The sequence below is a fragment of the Athene cunicularia genome (assembly GCF_003259725.1).
Source record: "Athene cunicularia isolate RWA chromosome 8 unlocalized genomic scaffold, athCun1 chr8_part1, whole genome shotgun sequence".
NCBI lineage: Eukaryota > Metazoa > Chordata > Aves > Strigiformes > Strigidae > Athene > Athene cunicularia.
In genome coordinates, this window is record NW_020799109.1 from 13806526 (window position 1) to 13822429 (window position 15904).

The window sequence follows — 15904 nt, forward strand, 5'->3', positions numbered from 1 at the left end:
GGAATTTTGTTTGCTCTGTGCACAATAAATTGTGTGTTTGCTGAACAAAAACAAGAGACAACCTAAAGGGGGAAAAGTACCTAAGTTGCATTGAAATAAAAATGTAAGGAATGAAGACATGAAAAAGTATCAGGTAAAACACTAAATTAAAATAGCACTTACAACAGAGCCACCTGAGGACATCAAAACAGCAAAATGAGTCAGATGATTACATTTGCATGAGATATGAGTGGAGTTGGAATGTGTCAGCTCACAACCTTCTGTAGCCCAGTTGCCATTCATTGTGTCTACCGAGTAGTTCCAAAACGCACATTTAATATCTTTATCTGCAGTCTGGAACAGAAACAAGATGTTTTACTGATGGCAAAAGGCAGGATATTACCCATCAAGAGACCTTTCTTACGTTAGCCAACACAATTCATTAAAAATTGCTTGTTACCATTGGAAGATTAGGAAACAAAAAACACATTTTGCAAGGCCTATTCCAAGCAATAAAAACATGGCTGGGGATGGAAGCATTTTATCCACATAGCTAACACCCCACCAAACATGTTGGCTAATCAGATTACTGAGCCCTTCTGGCACTTGCAAAGGTGTTGGAATTTTTACCTCCTGAAAACATTGTTATATATACACCTGCACCTGCTGAACATGGACTAAACCCCAAGGTTACAGCCACATTGCTTGTCCTGCTCATAGTCCCTTCCAAATGAGCAGTTTAAAAATTGAGACTTATTCTGTGCATTTTACAAAGTAATCTGGGATAAAGCCAGGGTCATATCACACCTGCTATATCAGGTGCAATGACAGCGATGAATAAGACCATTAGTATTATTTATTACAGTTAGTACTTAGTAACACTAGTCAAAGATAAGGTCCCCACTGTACTATAGGCTGTATAAACATATGCAAATTTATATAAAGGTGATCTCTAGCTCAAATATTAGAAGGCAAGTAACAAATTTAAAAGCTGCATAACCAAGGTTAACACCTTGTTCCACTGCCCACCTCCCTACAGAATCACTTTCTTGTTATGTTTCTGTTAATTCTTTGTGCCGTGTAAGGCAATTCTTCACATACAAATGAAGTCAGCAAAAATATATATATACTGGAAGTAAAACTCTCAGTTTTAAATAAATGTGTTCACATTTCAGAAATAACAAGTTGCAGTACTATAGATTCTGCTATTACCTCCTAACTTCAGGTTAACTTCCTGCATTAACTTTAAAACATTTCTTCACTTTTTTAGTATGCATGCTTAAACATCTGATAAAATTTCAGAAAGAAACCCACTTAAATACAGAATAGTCAAGATCCTGTAACAATCTCTGGTTCAGGAATCTATGTTTTATTTATACTACAAACCAGCAAAGATGGCATTGTTGTCTTTGCGTTAGTCCCACAGCAATTTTCAGCGCTATCATGTTTAGTATATTGCACTTAGGATGTCACATTTGAGATTAATCTTATTAGAGAAATAAATGACAAACTCACATCAGCAAACAACAGAATTATGCCTCAATATATCATACGCAGCAGGTATGGTTACATCACATAAAATAATTAGCTATTGTTTGTTTTATTTGAAGCTGATAATAAAAAAACCCCTTACCTTGGCATACTTTAAGGTAAATGTTATTTTCTCGAGCTCATAGAGCGTAGGTGGATTTGAGCTAATTGCAACAGCTATAAGTGATGAGCTTACTGTCTGCCTCTGCTCTGAAGTATCTTTCAAGGAGTGGTTTTTAGGTGATGAAAGCAAAGAACCAATATTGCTATACCGCAGAAAGACAACTGCAACGGTGCCTATCAATCAAACAGACCATGTTTAGTAGTTTGTGGGTTTTTTATAGAAGAACAAAATTGAAGACATTAAGGAAACAATAAACAATAGACATTATTTCTGCCATTGCATAAAATATGCAAAACAGATGGAATCTTTGTGGAATACTTATAAAAATGTTTTAGAGACAAGGAAATATAGCTTTATTTAAAACAATGTAACTGCCATTAGAAATAAAAATGTGTGTTCACATTGGAAATTCTAATTAGATATATGCATATAATATTTTTTTCTAGAGTAATATATGCTTGCTGCTGTTCTGCAATTGGCTACACATGTGGTGTCAGGTCTCAAACTAAAACGGCTCAGACCTGAGGTAAATGCTGGGCCTCTCTGGAGTACCTGGCTTGGTTTGACTTCCATTATAGGTTTGACTTCCATTACAGTGGAGTCAGAATGGAAGACACATAGGGAAAAAGAAAGGAAAAAATATTTTACGATGCAGCGCTGATCTGAAAAAATGTCATAATTTTTCTCCCTGGTATGAAGATAAACCACATTTTGGGATACTAATAGGTGGTAAGATTCAGATTAGCTGGAAGATTAAGATTTAAACTATCTTTTCTATGTTTATTAGGTTAGGTGGCTTAATTCCAGAGCTCTTTAAACACATTTATTTGGTTTTAGTGATGACAGTAGTTGTAAGCCATTTCTATAGCACTCTGAAGTCCAAGCCAAGATCTGGGCCCTGCTGGTTTTTGTACTGAAGAATACATGTTCTTGCTCCAGCGAGCTACTCTCTAAATAGAAAAGATGCACCAATTTTTGAAGGAGTAACACAGAGAGTTGAGGTGGCAGTCCAAAGTCACACAGTAGATCTCTGGCTGAGAAAATGATAAAGTTTGGGTCTCTGTTAGCAATATTCAGTGTTAAACTTCACCGGATACTCACTGTGCCACTGGAAGTGTTAGAAATATCAGTCTTGAGACAATAAAGGAGTAGGAGAGGGTAATAAAAATACCTTGACTCCTCTGTAGTTAGCAAGGTTGAAGTTCAGTCTTGGTAAACTGCACATTTGGTTATATACTAGTGGGTACAAGTGTATCCAAGAGGTTTATTAAGCCACCTACTTGCTAATCTTTGTTTCTTACCATTAGGATGAGATTTCTCTCTCTTCTTTGGAGAGATCTTTATGTAATCTCCCCCTGTGTATACATGAGGGTGAATGTGTTTCATGTGGTGTGAATCAAAAGCAAAAATCTTGAGTGCTGAAAAAGAAAAATACCGTACAAATCACAGTTCCATTATAGTCAACCATAATTTACAGTTGGGTTAATAAATGTGCTATTAGAGTGCATAATTACCGTAAATTTTAAGAATATATCATTGTGCCAAATATTTCAAGAAAAATGCTATTAATATAGCATGTTTGCTTAAACCTCTGTGTTTTGTTATTTTCATGCATACATTTTGCTCTCATACTTTTTACTTTTTCCATGAAAAATATAGTCTTTTATTTACCTTGCATTAAATTAGGCACTGGAAAGAACAATGTAGGTTACTTTAGGAAGAGCTATTGCTTTATTAAAAATGCATTTCTGAAAGGGTCCACAAATCACAATTATAAAAAGCAAAGCATAAAATTCTCCACTGAATAGTAACATTTGATAAAAGCCAATTTTTGAAAAGTATATATTTTATAGTTATCTATCCATGCTACCAAATGCACATTGCACTGTGAAATAATGATGTGTCTTGTCAAAAAGCAAACAAACAAGCATCACCCCTCAGGACAAAAACTACATTAGAGGACATTGAGCTCTTTACTTGGTTCATTATAGTGCTGACTTTCAATCACTCAGGATGGGAACAAAAAAAACTCAATCAGGCCTTTTTTTAAAAACAAAACAAAACAACAAAAAACAAATCTAAAACTTGACTGATGGAGGAATATCACTAAGCTAGACCATCTGCATTGCTTATAGCACAGCACACAAAAATAATATGAGCTATTCAATAGACCAGCTGTCAGAAAATGTTTGTCAGGACGTAAGAAATAGTTTTCTGAGGCTGGAGTTTTGAAAAGCTTGTATTTCGAGAGCTTGCATCATAAAAAGCAGTGGAGAAAGAGGGGTAATGTTGTAGGTCTTGTCCCAGAATAGATGTGTGGGGCAAATATAAGCCCTGTGGAAAATCATGCTGAAAAACAGTAACAAAAAAACTTTAGGGTTTGGGGCCAATTTAGACAAGAGCTCACACAGTTTCCTATTTTAGAACAAAAGCAACCCAAAATATCATTGACCTTTCAATATGGAAATTCCTCCCCCTTCTCTTTATCAGCTTTTTTTCTGTTGCCTTGGCCTGACTGTTGTCTACACTGCCACCAGGGGCTGCAGCCAAACCTTGTCTTGACCTTTGTGGCCCTGGCTCTGCTGTCACTAGAGCTTCTGCTTTTGGCCAGGGTGGCGGGGGAACAGGGGCGTTACAGCCACCTCCTGGCACCACTCTGGATCTGCCGCAGACCCAGAGGTGTTCTGCACTACGTAAATCTGCTTTTTTTTTTTTTTTTTTTTTTTTCCTCACCACCCTCTCTTGCTAATTTAGTTTCAGAAAGGTGAGGGAAGAACAGGTGGTTTGACCTGCCTCAGGACCAAAGGAGGACTCTTTCTCATCAAGTCATCTTATAAAACAGCAAACAAGTAAGAGATTGCACTAAGTCTAAACTAAGAAATCAGATCACATACAGTTTGGATACATTCAGAAAAATAAAGATGAAAGAGTGGCCACTGCCAAAGGAATCAGCATTTCTGTATTAGAATTTTCAAGAGTGGCTGGAATTAGCCCTACTCTGCTCCCACTGAAGGAATGGTAAAACTATTATTACCACAGGAAAATCATCAGCAGTTGGTGTGAACACACCGGCACGCAGGAAGAAGGTAGAAGAGCAAAATGGTGAAGTTGAGACTAATCAGTTCTCCTCTGAAACTGTTCTTAAACTGAGAAATTGCTCTGAAAGTAAGGCCAGTCAAGGTTGGACTGATGAGGTATAATCTTTATTCCAAGCTCATTTACAATACCTTCACTGAACCAAGAAGAGTAAAAAAAATCTGTACAAAGCAAATTCAAATTTCATTCCACTGATGTTTTTATGCATATAAGGTGCATAGGATAATTTTGTGCACATAAGATGAATCCAGATTCACTGTGACAGTATAAGGAGAGATTGAAAGAGAAACTGAAAGGAGAGCTTTCCACAGCCTCTCAAGTTTTTTTCTGGCATCTGAGCTCAAATATTCAAACTTTGAAAATTATACCTACACTGAAAGTCAGGTGTTAGTTATGAAACTCATAGAAATTAACACCTGTGTGTTTCACATAACACCATTTCTAATTTTCATAATTGTGCTGAAAAATTCCTCAGAGTAATCCACATCTAAAGTATACCTTAGATTAATGTTCTTTATCTTACCTATGTCACTTGTATTAGCATCTAGCTGTGTTGTCTTTTTGAAGTTCTGTGACATGAGAAGTGTCGCTTGTTCTGCAGTGTGCAGCAGCTTAGTCAGGCTCCGTCTTTGGTTTTCTACAGGAAGAGCTTCCCAGACTGTAATTTTGTCTTTTTGTAAAAAATTGTTCACAACGTTAACGAAAACCTGTAAATAAAAGAATATTTTTAAGCAGAAGAGTCATATGCCATTTGTAAAATAAGAAAACCCCCCATGACTTTAAGGTTTGGATCCACTCACATTAATGGTTGTATTATGAAGTGATTCATTGTCAAAAGCAGAGTAATGCATGGTGTTCAATGATGAGTAAGATAGTGCTTCAACATAGGAAATCACATCTACAGGTAAAAGTGGTCCCAAAGTATTTTTATTAATTTCTTGCAGCATCTCTAGGGGTGTTTTTAAATGGCTAATCTGAAAAACACAAGAACTTACATCTTAATGAAACAAGTAAATCACATTTCTGCAAATGAAAGCAAACCCAATGCAAATGACTGATACCTGTGAATGAACATACTGGCTTTTGAGATGCTTGTACATAAAGAAAGGCGCTATTTAAATCAACAGGTTGACCTATAAAGTAATGGTGTTATCCATGTCTGGTGTAACCCTAACAAGCATCTACAGTTAAAAGTTTCATGTACTATCGTTACTTTTTATTTTTAATTATTGAGGTTTAGTTTTATTTATTCTAATGCTCCAAAATGAACCAAGATATGTTCTGCAAAAATAATTAAATATCAGTGATATGGTTACTCTGTTGACTCTTTTCTGTTAAATTTTAGCTGAAGAGGTGGGAGCAGATGGGCAATATTTGTATTTTTTTTTCAAATGCAGATTATGAAGCATATAGTTTAGTGAAACTTTACTGCCTATTTCACCTTCACTGCTTCAGTTTATGAACTACTAAATTCATTTACATAAAACAATTAGTTTAAAAAGTAATAGGCTAGAGAGAGTGAGATGAAGATTACAAGTTTCGGTCTCATGGCTGAAGAAAACAATTCTTACTTCACAATACTGAAATCTAATAAGATTTTATCCATTACGTCCCCCATCCCTGCAACACCTGATTTGTAAGATCTGTAGTCTCTGCTGCTGAACAGCTTTTATGAGGTTTGCTTTGTCTTTGACTGCAGCTGAGTAGAACTAGAACACAGGCTAAAAACCAGGCTAAAATCTGACACACTGTTATTTACATACAATTGAAGTATTTAATTTTAGTTTGACTATGTATTAAAAAAAAACCCTCACTCCAAGATCCTGCTCTGGCATTTACCACGTCTTTGCATGTAAATGTGGTTAAGCATGTATTATATTTAGAATAATGTATTATGTTGCAGGTTAACATAGAAAGCATGTTAGTACAATGTATATCTTACACTAGGTTAATAAAAGACTTTTAATATCTTTCTGAATCTCATAACTTCAGCAAACTGCTTAATATAAAATGCAAACATATAAAATTGATTTTAATTTATTTATGCTTTCATTTATCCTTTTAAATTAAACAATACTGTAGCTGTAGACTAATGAATAGTGAATTCATTAATACTTTTTTAATCTGCTTCAGGAATCTCTGCTTCTGGTGGAAAAAAAAAAAAATAGTCCTGAGTCCAGAGTATGAGTCTATAAATTCTGTACAACTTTGCCTACTATGCTTTGAGTAGTAAATATACTAGCATACCAGGATGTTACTGCTCCATTTTCTATTTTGTCACTTGTTGACATTACTTTTGTAAGCTATCTTGCTGCCTTTCACTCTGAACAAGCAAATAATTGCACATCAGTAAATGCAGCAGTGTGTAACTTCAGAAATTACAGAAACAGTTGAGTGATTACCAGACTTCTGAATTTTTCATGCATCACGACTCACTTCGCTGGAAACAGAACACACAGATTCCCAGCAAGTTATTATCATGATTTGAACATACAACCCAGTTCAAATAATTTGAAATTATTAAAAAGACTTCTGTAAACATGCTTAAGTTCAATTGTATGCTTCAAGCATTTGTTAAAAGCTCCTTAAGAACTATTATAATTGAAATAACAGTTTTGAACAGAAACAATTAAAGGATTTGGAAATTAATCTATAAACCAATGCTACTTACTCCAGTTAAAGTTCTATTAATATGTTCAGTTATACAGTCTTTGTATAACTCACACTTGGTCTTCGGATTTTCTGTAGAAATTAAAAAGAAACTAATTATATATTGTAGTTTAATCAATGCTCAACATATACTCACTGTAAGAGCCCTTGTCTAAGTAATTTCCCCAAACCACCAGCATTCTGAATTTATGCACATAAGACACAGCACTCCATTCTCAAACTTCAACTACTAAGACTTTATCTTGGTCAAAGTTACAGCAGTGGATTGGACTCTGAGCTTTTGTTTTACTCAAGTAGAGGGTTCGGCCTCTTTCCTTGGGACTTCCACGGGTGAAGTTAAGAGATGTCTCGGATTTACAGAGAGGAGTACAGATCTGACAACTATGAGGATGTAACCATTATTTCAAATGGATTTCATCACACTGTTTAGTAAAAATACATTTACAGACTGATTCTATTCTCGGGAAATGCAGATGCCACTGCCTTGCCTCTTCTTCATGACTTGCTGATTAATCTAACTGAAGATAAAGAGGCACTGGTGGGTTACTCAGAAGATGTAGCTCTATAATAACACATAAACCTTTATAATATCATGTACCTTGGCAGGAAGTGCCATCATTTGGCTTAAACTGCAATTTTCCTGTGGATGGTTGATAACCTTCCTTACAGGAGCAGTTAAACCCTCCATCCACGTTTTCACATTTTGCATGATCTCCACAGGCAACAGTTCCTTCATTGCTGCACTCATCTACATCTGCAAATATCGTGAGAAATTGAATTTTTTATTAAGTATTTACAGACTAACACCTTGCTGCTTTGTTGATAATAACCCTGCACACTGCAAGCAGTTTCATAATAAAATTTCATGGAATGAAAAAAAGCAAAAACTAAAAAGGCAAACTTAATGGCAAAACACCTGCCAATTATAATACTTAGGGATTAGAAGGATAAATCATAATTGATCATATTTTTATACCACCACTTTTATTACTATATAAGACTACATTGTTCATGTTTTAAAATCATGAGTGTAAATATTAATTCTATCATAACAAAATGCTTGGCATGATGCAAATCATCTGAAATCCATTTTCCAGAGATTAGACTAAATAGATTTTCTCAGCCTTATGATTCAGTCAGAAAAGAGAAAGGAAACTGCAGCCTTTTCTTTTAAGTCACGGCTTTAAAAAGATGCTACAAAAGATCACTCTATCCATCTCGTTAATCTAAGATTTAAGATCTGTGCCCTTTAAAGTGCTTGGCATGTCTTTTTTTTTAATCCATATTTAATTTACATTTGCCTAAAATGGCTTTTGTGCTTCTAAATAATTTGCCATTAGGTAGGCAGGTTCAGTAACTGGGTGGGGCACAGTCCAAGAGTAAATCTGATGAATTCCAGTAAGGGAATCCATGAACTGATCAATTTAGGAGAGCTGGGTACTAACTCCCTGGCTGCAATAGGGATTATTTTGCATTATTTGGTTGGCTGAGGATAAAGATCAAATAACTCAACAGAGAAAGTAAACTGGGAACAACACCAAATAATTCTGAAGAATGAAGTAATGGACTGTGAAGTGCTGTGCTGGAAAGGAGAAAAAAGTGAACAGCTTTGGGACAGGTATATATCTGACGAAAAGAGTTGAAAAATGAAGAAGTGATACATGAGCAAATTTAAAGGAACAGTCTGAGAACTGAGCTGAAGGAAAGTAAAGGTAGAGAGGGGAATGGATGAACCACAGAGGAAGACAACCTAAGTTAAGAACTGGCATGATACTGAGTTTGGGAAGGAAATTGCTGAAAAATAAATTATTAACCCATTAGTAGAGGAGAATAGCTACCTGAATTGATAGGCTTTTGTGCAGACAGACAGAAAGCAAGCGGATATAGGGGGCTGGAAACGCACTATTAGCATTTAGGAATTAGTTTTGAACTCTTATTTTGATACAAAATTGTTGGTGGTTTTCAAAAAGGAGTAGAAAAAAAAAGGGGCAATAATGTCTCTGAAATAAGGTTGCTAGAGAAATGGAAATTGTAGAAAAATGGAAAAATGTACTGCGTGCCTGTGGTTATACCCAGGGAATGAAGAAAGATGTCTGAAGGAAACCTGGGGGGCATCTGCCTCTTTGGACAGCAGTTTTGGCAACTTTGCAGACCATTCTTTACTAGTGGCAAGAGAGTCTCCATAAATAATCAGATGAATGTTTTTTCTTTTTCTTTTTTTCCTCTTCTGTTTTGTGTTTAATTCCCCAGCTCCATTTCTTCTGCTTGTAATCCTAGATGTCCTCCTGGGATTCAAGATGGTTGAGGTTCTACCTCACTTTTATATCCCTATTTTCCTCACTGAGCTGCGGTTCTGATTTGCATCTGAAATGCTGTGTTTAAAGCCTGGAGTTCAGAAGCTCCCACTGAAAAGCCACTCAGAGTCCCACATGCGCAGACAGGAAGGAGAGGTGGGGCTGGAGGTGCATTTGCCCTCTTCAGCACAACCACCTCTGCTCTTCAGGGAGAGCCGCCAAGGAGGCGCTGTGTTTGAATGAGTTGATGCAAGCACTGAAGTTTAACGTATGAGGTTAAATTATAATTATCTGCATTAGGGAAATAGCTTGTTTCCATATTTAATAGCCCAAACTGCAAATGTTTCTCTTTAATGAAGTGAGTTTTGAATTATATTAGTATGGTTACTGTGACCTCAGTATTCATAGTCATGGAGCTAACCATGTTATACATCAATGAATCTGGCAACAGTGAAGAGGAGGAGTGAAAAAAGCATGATATAGTGCTACACACAGGCTACCTCATAATTAAATGCTGTCGTTTAAAGACATAAGGCTAAAGTTCTTACTCTTGGCATTTAAATAACCTCTCACATCAGTAAATTATAAAGCTCTTTTTGAAACAAATGGGTGCCTGTCAGTGCCATGTTGCGTGACTCTGTGTAAGACAGACAAACTTGGAATGAACTGAAGTGGCAAGGGTGAAAGCCATGACAATACCAGTTTGTATAACAAGAACACACACCAGCCTTATACCAAAGCTTTCTTTGGCCTTGTCAGCTACACAGAAATGGACGTGTACAACTTAACAAGATATTCAGTATGTCATGCAGTGCTACACCACCAGGAAATGACAACGAGCTTTGCTAAAACTTACAATGACTTATTTCTAAGTAAATATTTGAATACTTTCCAGACTACCATTCCTAAGTATCAGGTTTCCATGTGCTTTACTGATGCTATTTCAAAATTATTATAATATTTTGCTTTTCATGAACATTTAGTTTGATAAATCATTTATTATTGGGCAGTCACGCAAATTACCCTTCCTTTTGTAATTATGTCAGGTATTAAGTATAATGGAGATTTTAATGAGAAGTCAGGATTAACCAAAACAACAGCAGCAACTCAAGCACCAAGGTGCATCTCTGGCAACAGGATGGCTATTTAAAGTCTGATAAAGACACCCTGTTGAGTATATGCAAATAGACTTTCCGCAGTTGAGTTGTCCATATGGAATGAGTCCATATCACGCCTATCTAATTTACTGTTTCCTGGGGAAAAAAAAATCTCCTAGATGACAAAATTAAAAGGCAATATGCCTGATCTTGCAAGGTACTAATCAGCTTCGTATCCCTTTTAAATCAATGAGATTGTCAGGGGCAGCCAACAATATGTGACAGTTGCACAAATGCTGCTTTTAAGTTCCTGCTTTGAAATACTGTGTGCAGTAGCTGTAGGTTTTCGTTTCTTTATGTTTTGTAGTTATGTCTTTTTAACCGAATATGCAATTGGACCACACAGGGACAACAGCTTGTCAGTGCTTTCAGCAATCCAATTTTACTGGAGCTTTGGGGCGAGGAGCTCAAACTGTCCTCCTTGATCTACTATGGGAGCAGGACTGGGCTGCCAAGGCTTGCGTGAGCAGTCTTCACAGACAAAATTCCTGAGCAAAGGTTGAAGAACAGCAGCTTTTTAAACAGAAGAGCATTGCCATAGCTCTGCAAAAAGCCCTGGCCTTTTAGTAAATATTCAAAACAAATCCTGGAGCTGAACTTTGAAGCTTTTATAATAGCTCCGATCAGAAAAATAATATCACCAACACCACTTAGGCTAGTGTGAAAATAGATTTATAACCTTTTATTTTATTTCTGTGCTTTGTCACTCCTCATTTACTGCAGCAGGCAAGGAAATTCCAATTAAATTAAAAGTACTGAGAACAGTTATTATGTTCAGTCTTGCCAATTACTGGATTGTACCTACATCGCTTTGATTCTTCACCAGTCAGTCAAGACAGCTTGATGTCTACATTATGCCTTCTGCTTATTAGTAGCTTGCAAGTGATTGAAAAGTCCAATTGCAAAGGACTAGATGTTCCCTCCCTGTGTCTTCATACTGTGGAAGGCAGCAGCACACACAAAGTGGAAATGAAAAAGCCTACAAATGGCACAGGTAAAAGAAAAGTTAGCAATGTGGCATAATGCTATATCCCATCCACTCTACAACTCCCCTGTCACAGAAGAGGAGGTGATGGAGAATGGTTGAATTCCCACTACTCTCAGAAATACCTGAAGAAAACTAATAGCATGTTCCTGGAAAAGGCAGAGTGGCAAGGATGTCACTTTCATTTTACAGATGGCCATTTTCATGTTTTTACTCTGTTGACCGGGATGAAAAAAAGTAGGTTTATATTTCACCTTTTTATCTGCAGCCAAACATTCAATAAAATGTGAAGCCTAAGGAAAAAGCATGGCTTTTACACAGTAAATAGATTTTAATAGCTCACATTCAGGACAGCAGAAAAATGTCATCGTCACTGCATTCCTCTTCCTTCTCCATTTCCTTTCTCCTTCTCATTTTCTGTTTCTCCCTTACTACCCCCCCAGTTCCTCTCCTGTCTGCATATTTCATTGTTATCTCTTCACCAATTCTTCCTGATAACATGGATGAAATACTGCTGACCCTCAACTCAAAACTCAACATCGTGGTTGGATTAAGGGTGAACTGACATTTCCCAAAACCATTGTCTGAAATTTTCTTTTGATCTACTACCTTGAGATTTATAATCACTTTTTATTAGGAAGTTTAATATAGTAGCAAAAGAGGGGAGGAACACACATGTGTATGAACATGGACTTTGAAATGGAGTGTCACACACAGAGTGTGATGTACCACACTTGCACCACTGGGAACTCCAGATTGGTTTGACGGCATAAACAAATAGGTTGCATGATGGCATTGCCTCCAAATTTCAACTAGTGTATTCTTCCAGTTACTGCCATATACATCATACACATATGCTGAAAAAAACCTTTAAGACTTTACAGAATCTGAAAATATTTTGGGACCCTGTACAATTTGGTAGGATGGATATTTTGTGGCTCTGTCTTCTGATTTGTATTGAATTACTTGCACTGTCTTTACAATTGCGAATTCAGTGTTTGTTTCAGCTACATGTAGCACACCCTGAATACACTACTGTCAGCTGCTTGTGTGCAAGTCATATCTACTACCTCGAGCGGCAGATCCATTGGGTACAAAATATCCTATTATGGTTTCCCTGACAGATAAAGTAGAAAATTAATTGTGGATCAAAAGGTTGTCTTTAGGACTCACTGCTTAGTAAAGTAATTGGTACACTTGTTTAATGAGAAAAGGTGCCCACAGGTAATTTTTTATTTCAGTGTAAATTTTGAAATCTCTCAGCTCCTCCCATACGGATTTGCAAATATGAGAAGAAGAATGGTAAACTAACCCCCAGTAGAGGATAAAGAAAAAGATCGAGAAATTAGCAACCTAATGGTAAAAACCTAAAGTGACATGAGAACAGTCAGAGAAATAACTTTGAAGACAAAACTTGTGAAGCTGAGGAAATGTCATAATGTAAAAAAATCAAAGCTTGGACCAGAAACAGCAAGAATATTTACAGCTCAATGTGCTAACAGACTCAATCCCAGCTAATTTAAGAACGATTCATAGTGGCTGGATAAAGCAGATGGATGTTTCAGATGGATGTGAGCAATGGGCAAGAAATGTTGATTAGATCACTTTCTGGCTTAATATGCAGTCATTCTGCTGATATTAAGAGCAGTAAGAAGAGAGGTTGTCAGCACTCACGAGCTCACAGGAGACATATCTAGAATGAGACACAGTCAGCATAAAGGTGTAAAGGGCAATAGATTTATTTCTCATTTTCCCACTCCCTGAGGACTGTTGCAACATACAGAGAAAATTACCAGGAGTTTGAAAAAAAAAGAAAAATAGTTACAGATCTTCCATTCAAAGGAAATCCTAAAGGATTGCATAGCTGTTCAGAAATAACATTTTTCCAGAGAACTTTTCCTCCCCTGTAATCTTGAACATGTTCCATCCAACTATTACAGAAACAGAGGTTGATGGATGGCACAGGCTGTAGGATAACTGCTTGATCTTGCTCATTGCTTTTGATCAGACTTGAAAAATGACCAAAAATATTCCAACCAAAGTCCCCAAACAGAAGATATTTGGAGCATAGTAGGTCAAACATATAGGGAATTTTGTTGGTCCAGAGCAACTTTTTTTTTTTTTTTTTTTTTTTTTAAAGAATATGACCACCTTGCTCACAGATCAGTGAAATAATTACATTAAATACGTGGATTACTGGGGATTTCTGTGTTACCTTAACTATATATTAATCATCTAAAACTGTGACATGTGATTTTAAATTATTTTAGAGTCAAGATTGAAGTGTTAGTGAAAGCAGTGGCAGCTGCTGTGTTATGGGCAAGAAGTGTGGTCCTGAACTTGAATATTAAATCTGTACCAGTCCAAATTATGGGAATTTTATATTCAGACTCCAAACTTCACAAAGCTGAAAGCATTTTGCTAGATTTCTGTAATTAAACAGAAGCAATAAGAGAAGAGTGACAATGTAAAGCTAGCTGGCAGACATTAATAACTTACCCACACAGGAGGTTCCATCATTAGGTACAAAAGTTTGTTGACCATTGCTGGATTTGAAACCAGGCATACACATGCAGAAATAACTTCCCACGGTGTTTGTGCAATTGGCATGCTCTCCACAAGGCTGCGTAGCGTTTTCACATTCATTATCATCTGTCAAGACATAAATTAGAGAGAAATATATTTGCATTTGCCAACTGAAGAAAACAATAAAGTGAAAGTTTAATTTGGCCTCAGGTATTTTATTTATGTAAGTTTTGAATGCTGAGCTGGCACTCTTGGTGTTTGTCTGTATGGTTTTCCCATTGCCAAGGATGTAATCGTGTTCAGCAGCACTCTTCTACCCTCATCCTGTGCGAGTCAACAAAGGAGAAAACCAGCAGGATACTGAACTGAATGGTTTAATTGAATACTCACTTTGGAATAAAGAATTGAGATAAGTACATGTTCTGCTAGGGTTGTATATGATAACAGTTTTTGCTACCCAGATATCTACAGGTAGAGAGTAACCTCAGGTTTAGAATAACAGAAAAAAGAGCTCAACAGCATATCAAGAAGTCACCCACTTACCCTAATACCAAAGCAGGATCAAACTGAGATGTTGTTTTCTGGCCATTTTTTGAAGAACTTTTGTGGTATTTCTCAGCAGTCGCAGACAACAAACTTACAAATTTTGTCCTAATGATTGATTTGAATCTTCAAATATGTTGTTTTGAATTAGTTATCCCAAAGATCTTAACAAACAGATAAGTAAGATTCATGGCTTGATCTTTACCTCTTAGCAATTGCTGTGCAAGTCATCATTTCTGTATCGGCAAATTTACATGATCTATTTTACAGGGTTAATTCCGTGCCACCAGAGATATAAGAAAAAGAAACTATATACACAAGTTTTAAGACTACTTCACCTCTGCAGAGACTCTGCATATGTGCTATCACTATGAGCATGGGGATGCAGCTAGCTTGATCACAGGTCAAATGAAATCAAACTCATGCTTTGAGCTATACAGTTGATCTGCTATGACTCAGTAAAACTGTTTCCTTTCCAGAATATTCCAAGGTCCCTGTTGTCTATTAAATAATTTTCAGACCGAACTTAAGAAAAAATTTCAAAAGCTTCCTTACCCAGACACTCTACTTATCAAACTGAGAGTAACACCCACAATACTGATAATTCTGTCTTTCCAAATACCCATTTCTCCCAAAGCACTCCAAAACTCTGAAACAAACAAATCAATGAAATTCTCCCAAATAAGATGACACTGAGTGGAGTTCTCTATTTCCTACATCGTGAGAAAGGAAAAGAGTTAAAGGCTTCCTGAAGTCTACTGGGATTTTGTTCCTGTTCTCAAGCAGAAGGTACTCATAACATGATGAATGACAGGAAAGAATTCCAACAGGGAGACAAATAACAATTTATTGTAGAAAAGGAATGATTAAGGAGCGTGACAGGGAAAAGAAATATGATTTCAGAAGAGATGCCCAAGGATGATTTCAGAAAGGTGCTTCTGCCTTCCTGATGGTCAGTGTTCTCATAAGGTGTTTACATAGATAGGGTACAGATAAGTAA

At 36.5% G+C, this 15904-nt stretch overlaps 1 protein-coding gene across 2 annotated transcripts in view; it reads right to left on the reverse strand.

Moving 5' to 3' along the window:
* Positions 1-15904, reverse strand: part of ADGRL4 (adhesion G protein-coupled receptor L4) — a 77446-nt gene that overhangs the window by 23600 nt on the left and 37942 nt on the right. For both annotated transcript variants that reach the window (XM_026854390.1, XM_026854389.1), the window contains 8 exons: positions 14335-14487; positions 7998-8153; positions 7401-7471; positions 5530-5703; positions 5253-5436; positions 2935-3051; positions 1613-1806; positions 163-333 (listed from right to left, as the gene is read on the reverse strand). In XM_026854390.1, coding sequence (XP_026710191.1) covers positions 163-333; positions 1613-1806; positions 2935-3051; positions 5253-5436; positions 5530-5703; positions 7401-7471; positions 7998-8153; positions 14335-14487 — 1220 coding nt within the window. The remainder of the gene's footprint in view (positions 1-162; positions 334-1612; positions 1807-2934; positions 3052-5252; positions 5437-5529; positions 5704-7400; positions 7472-7997; positions 8154-14334; positions 14488-15904) is intronic.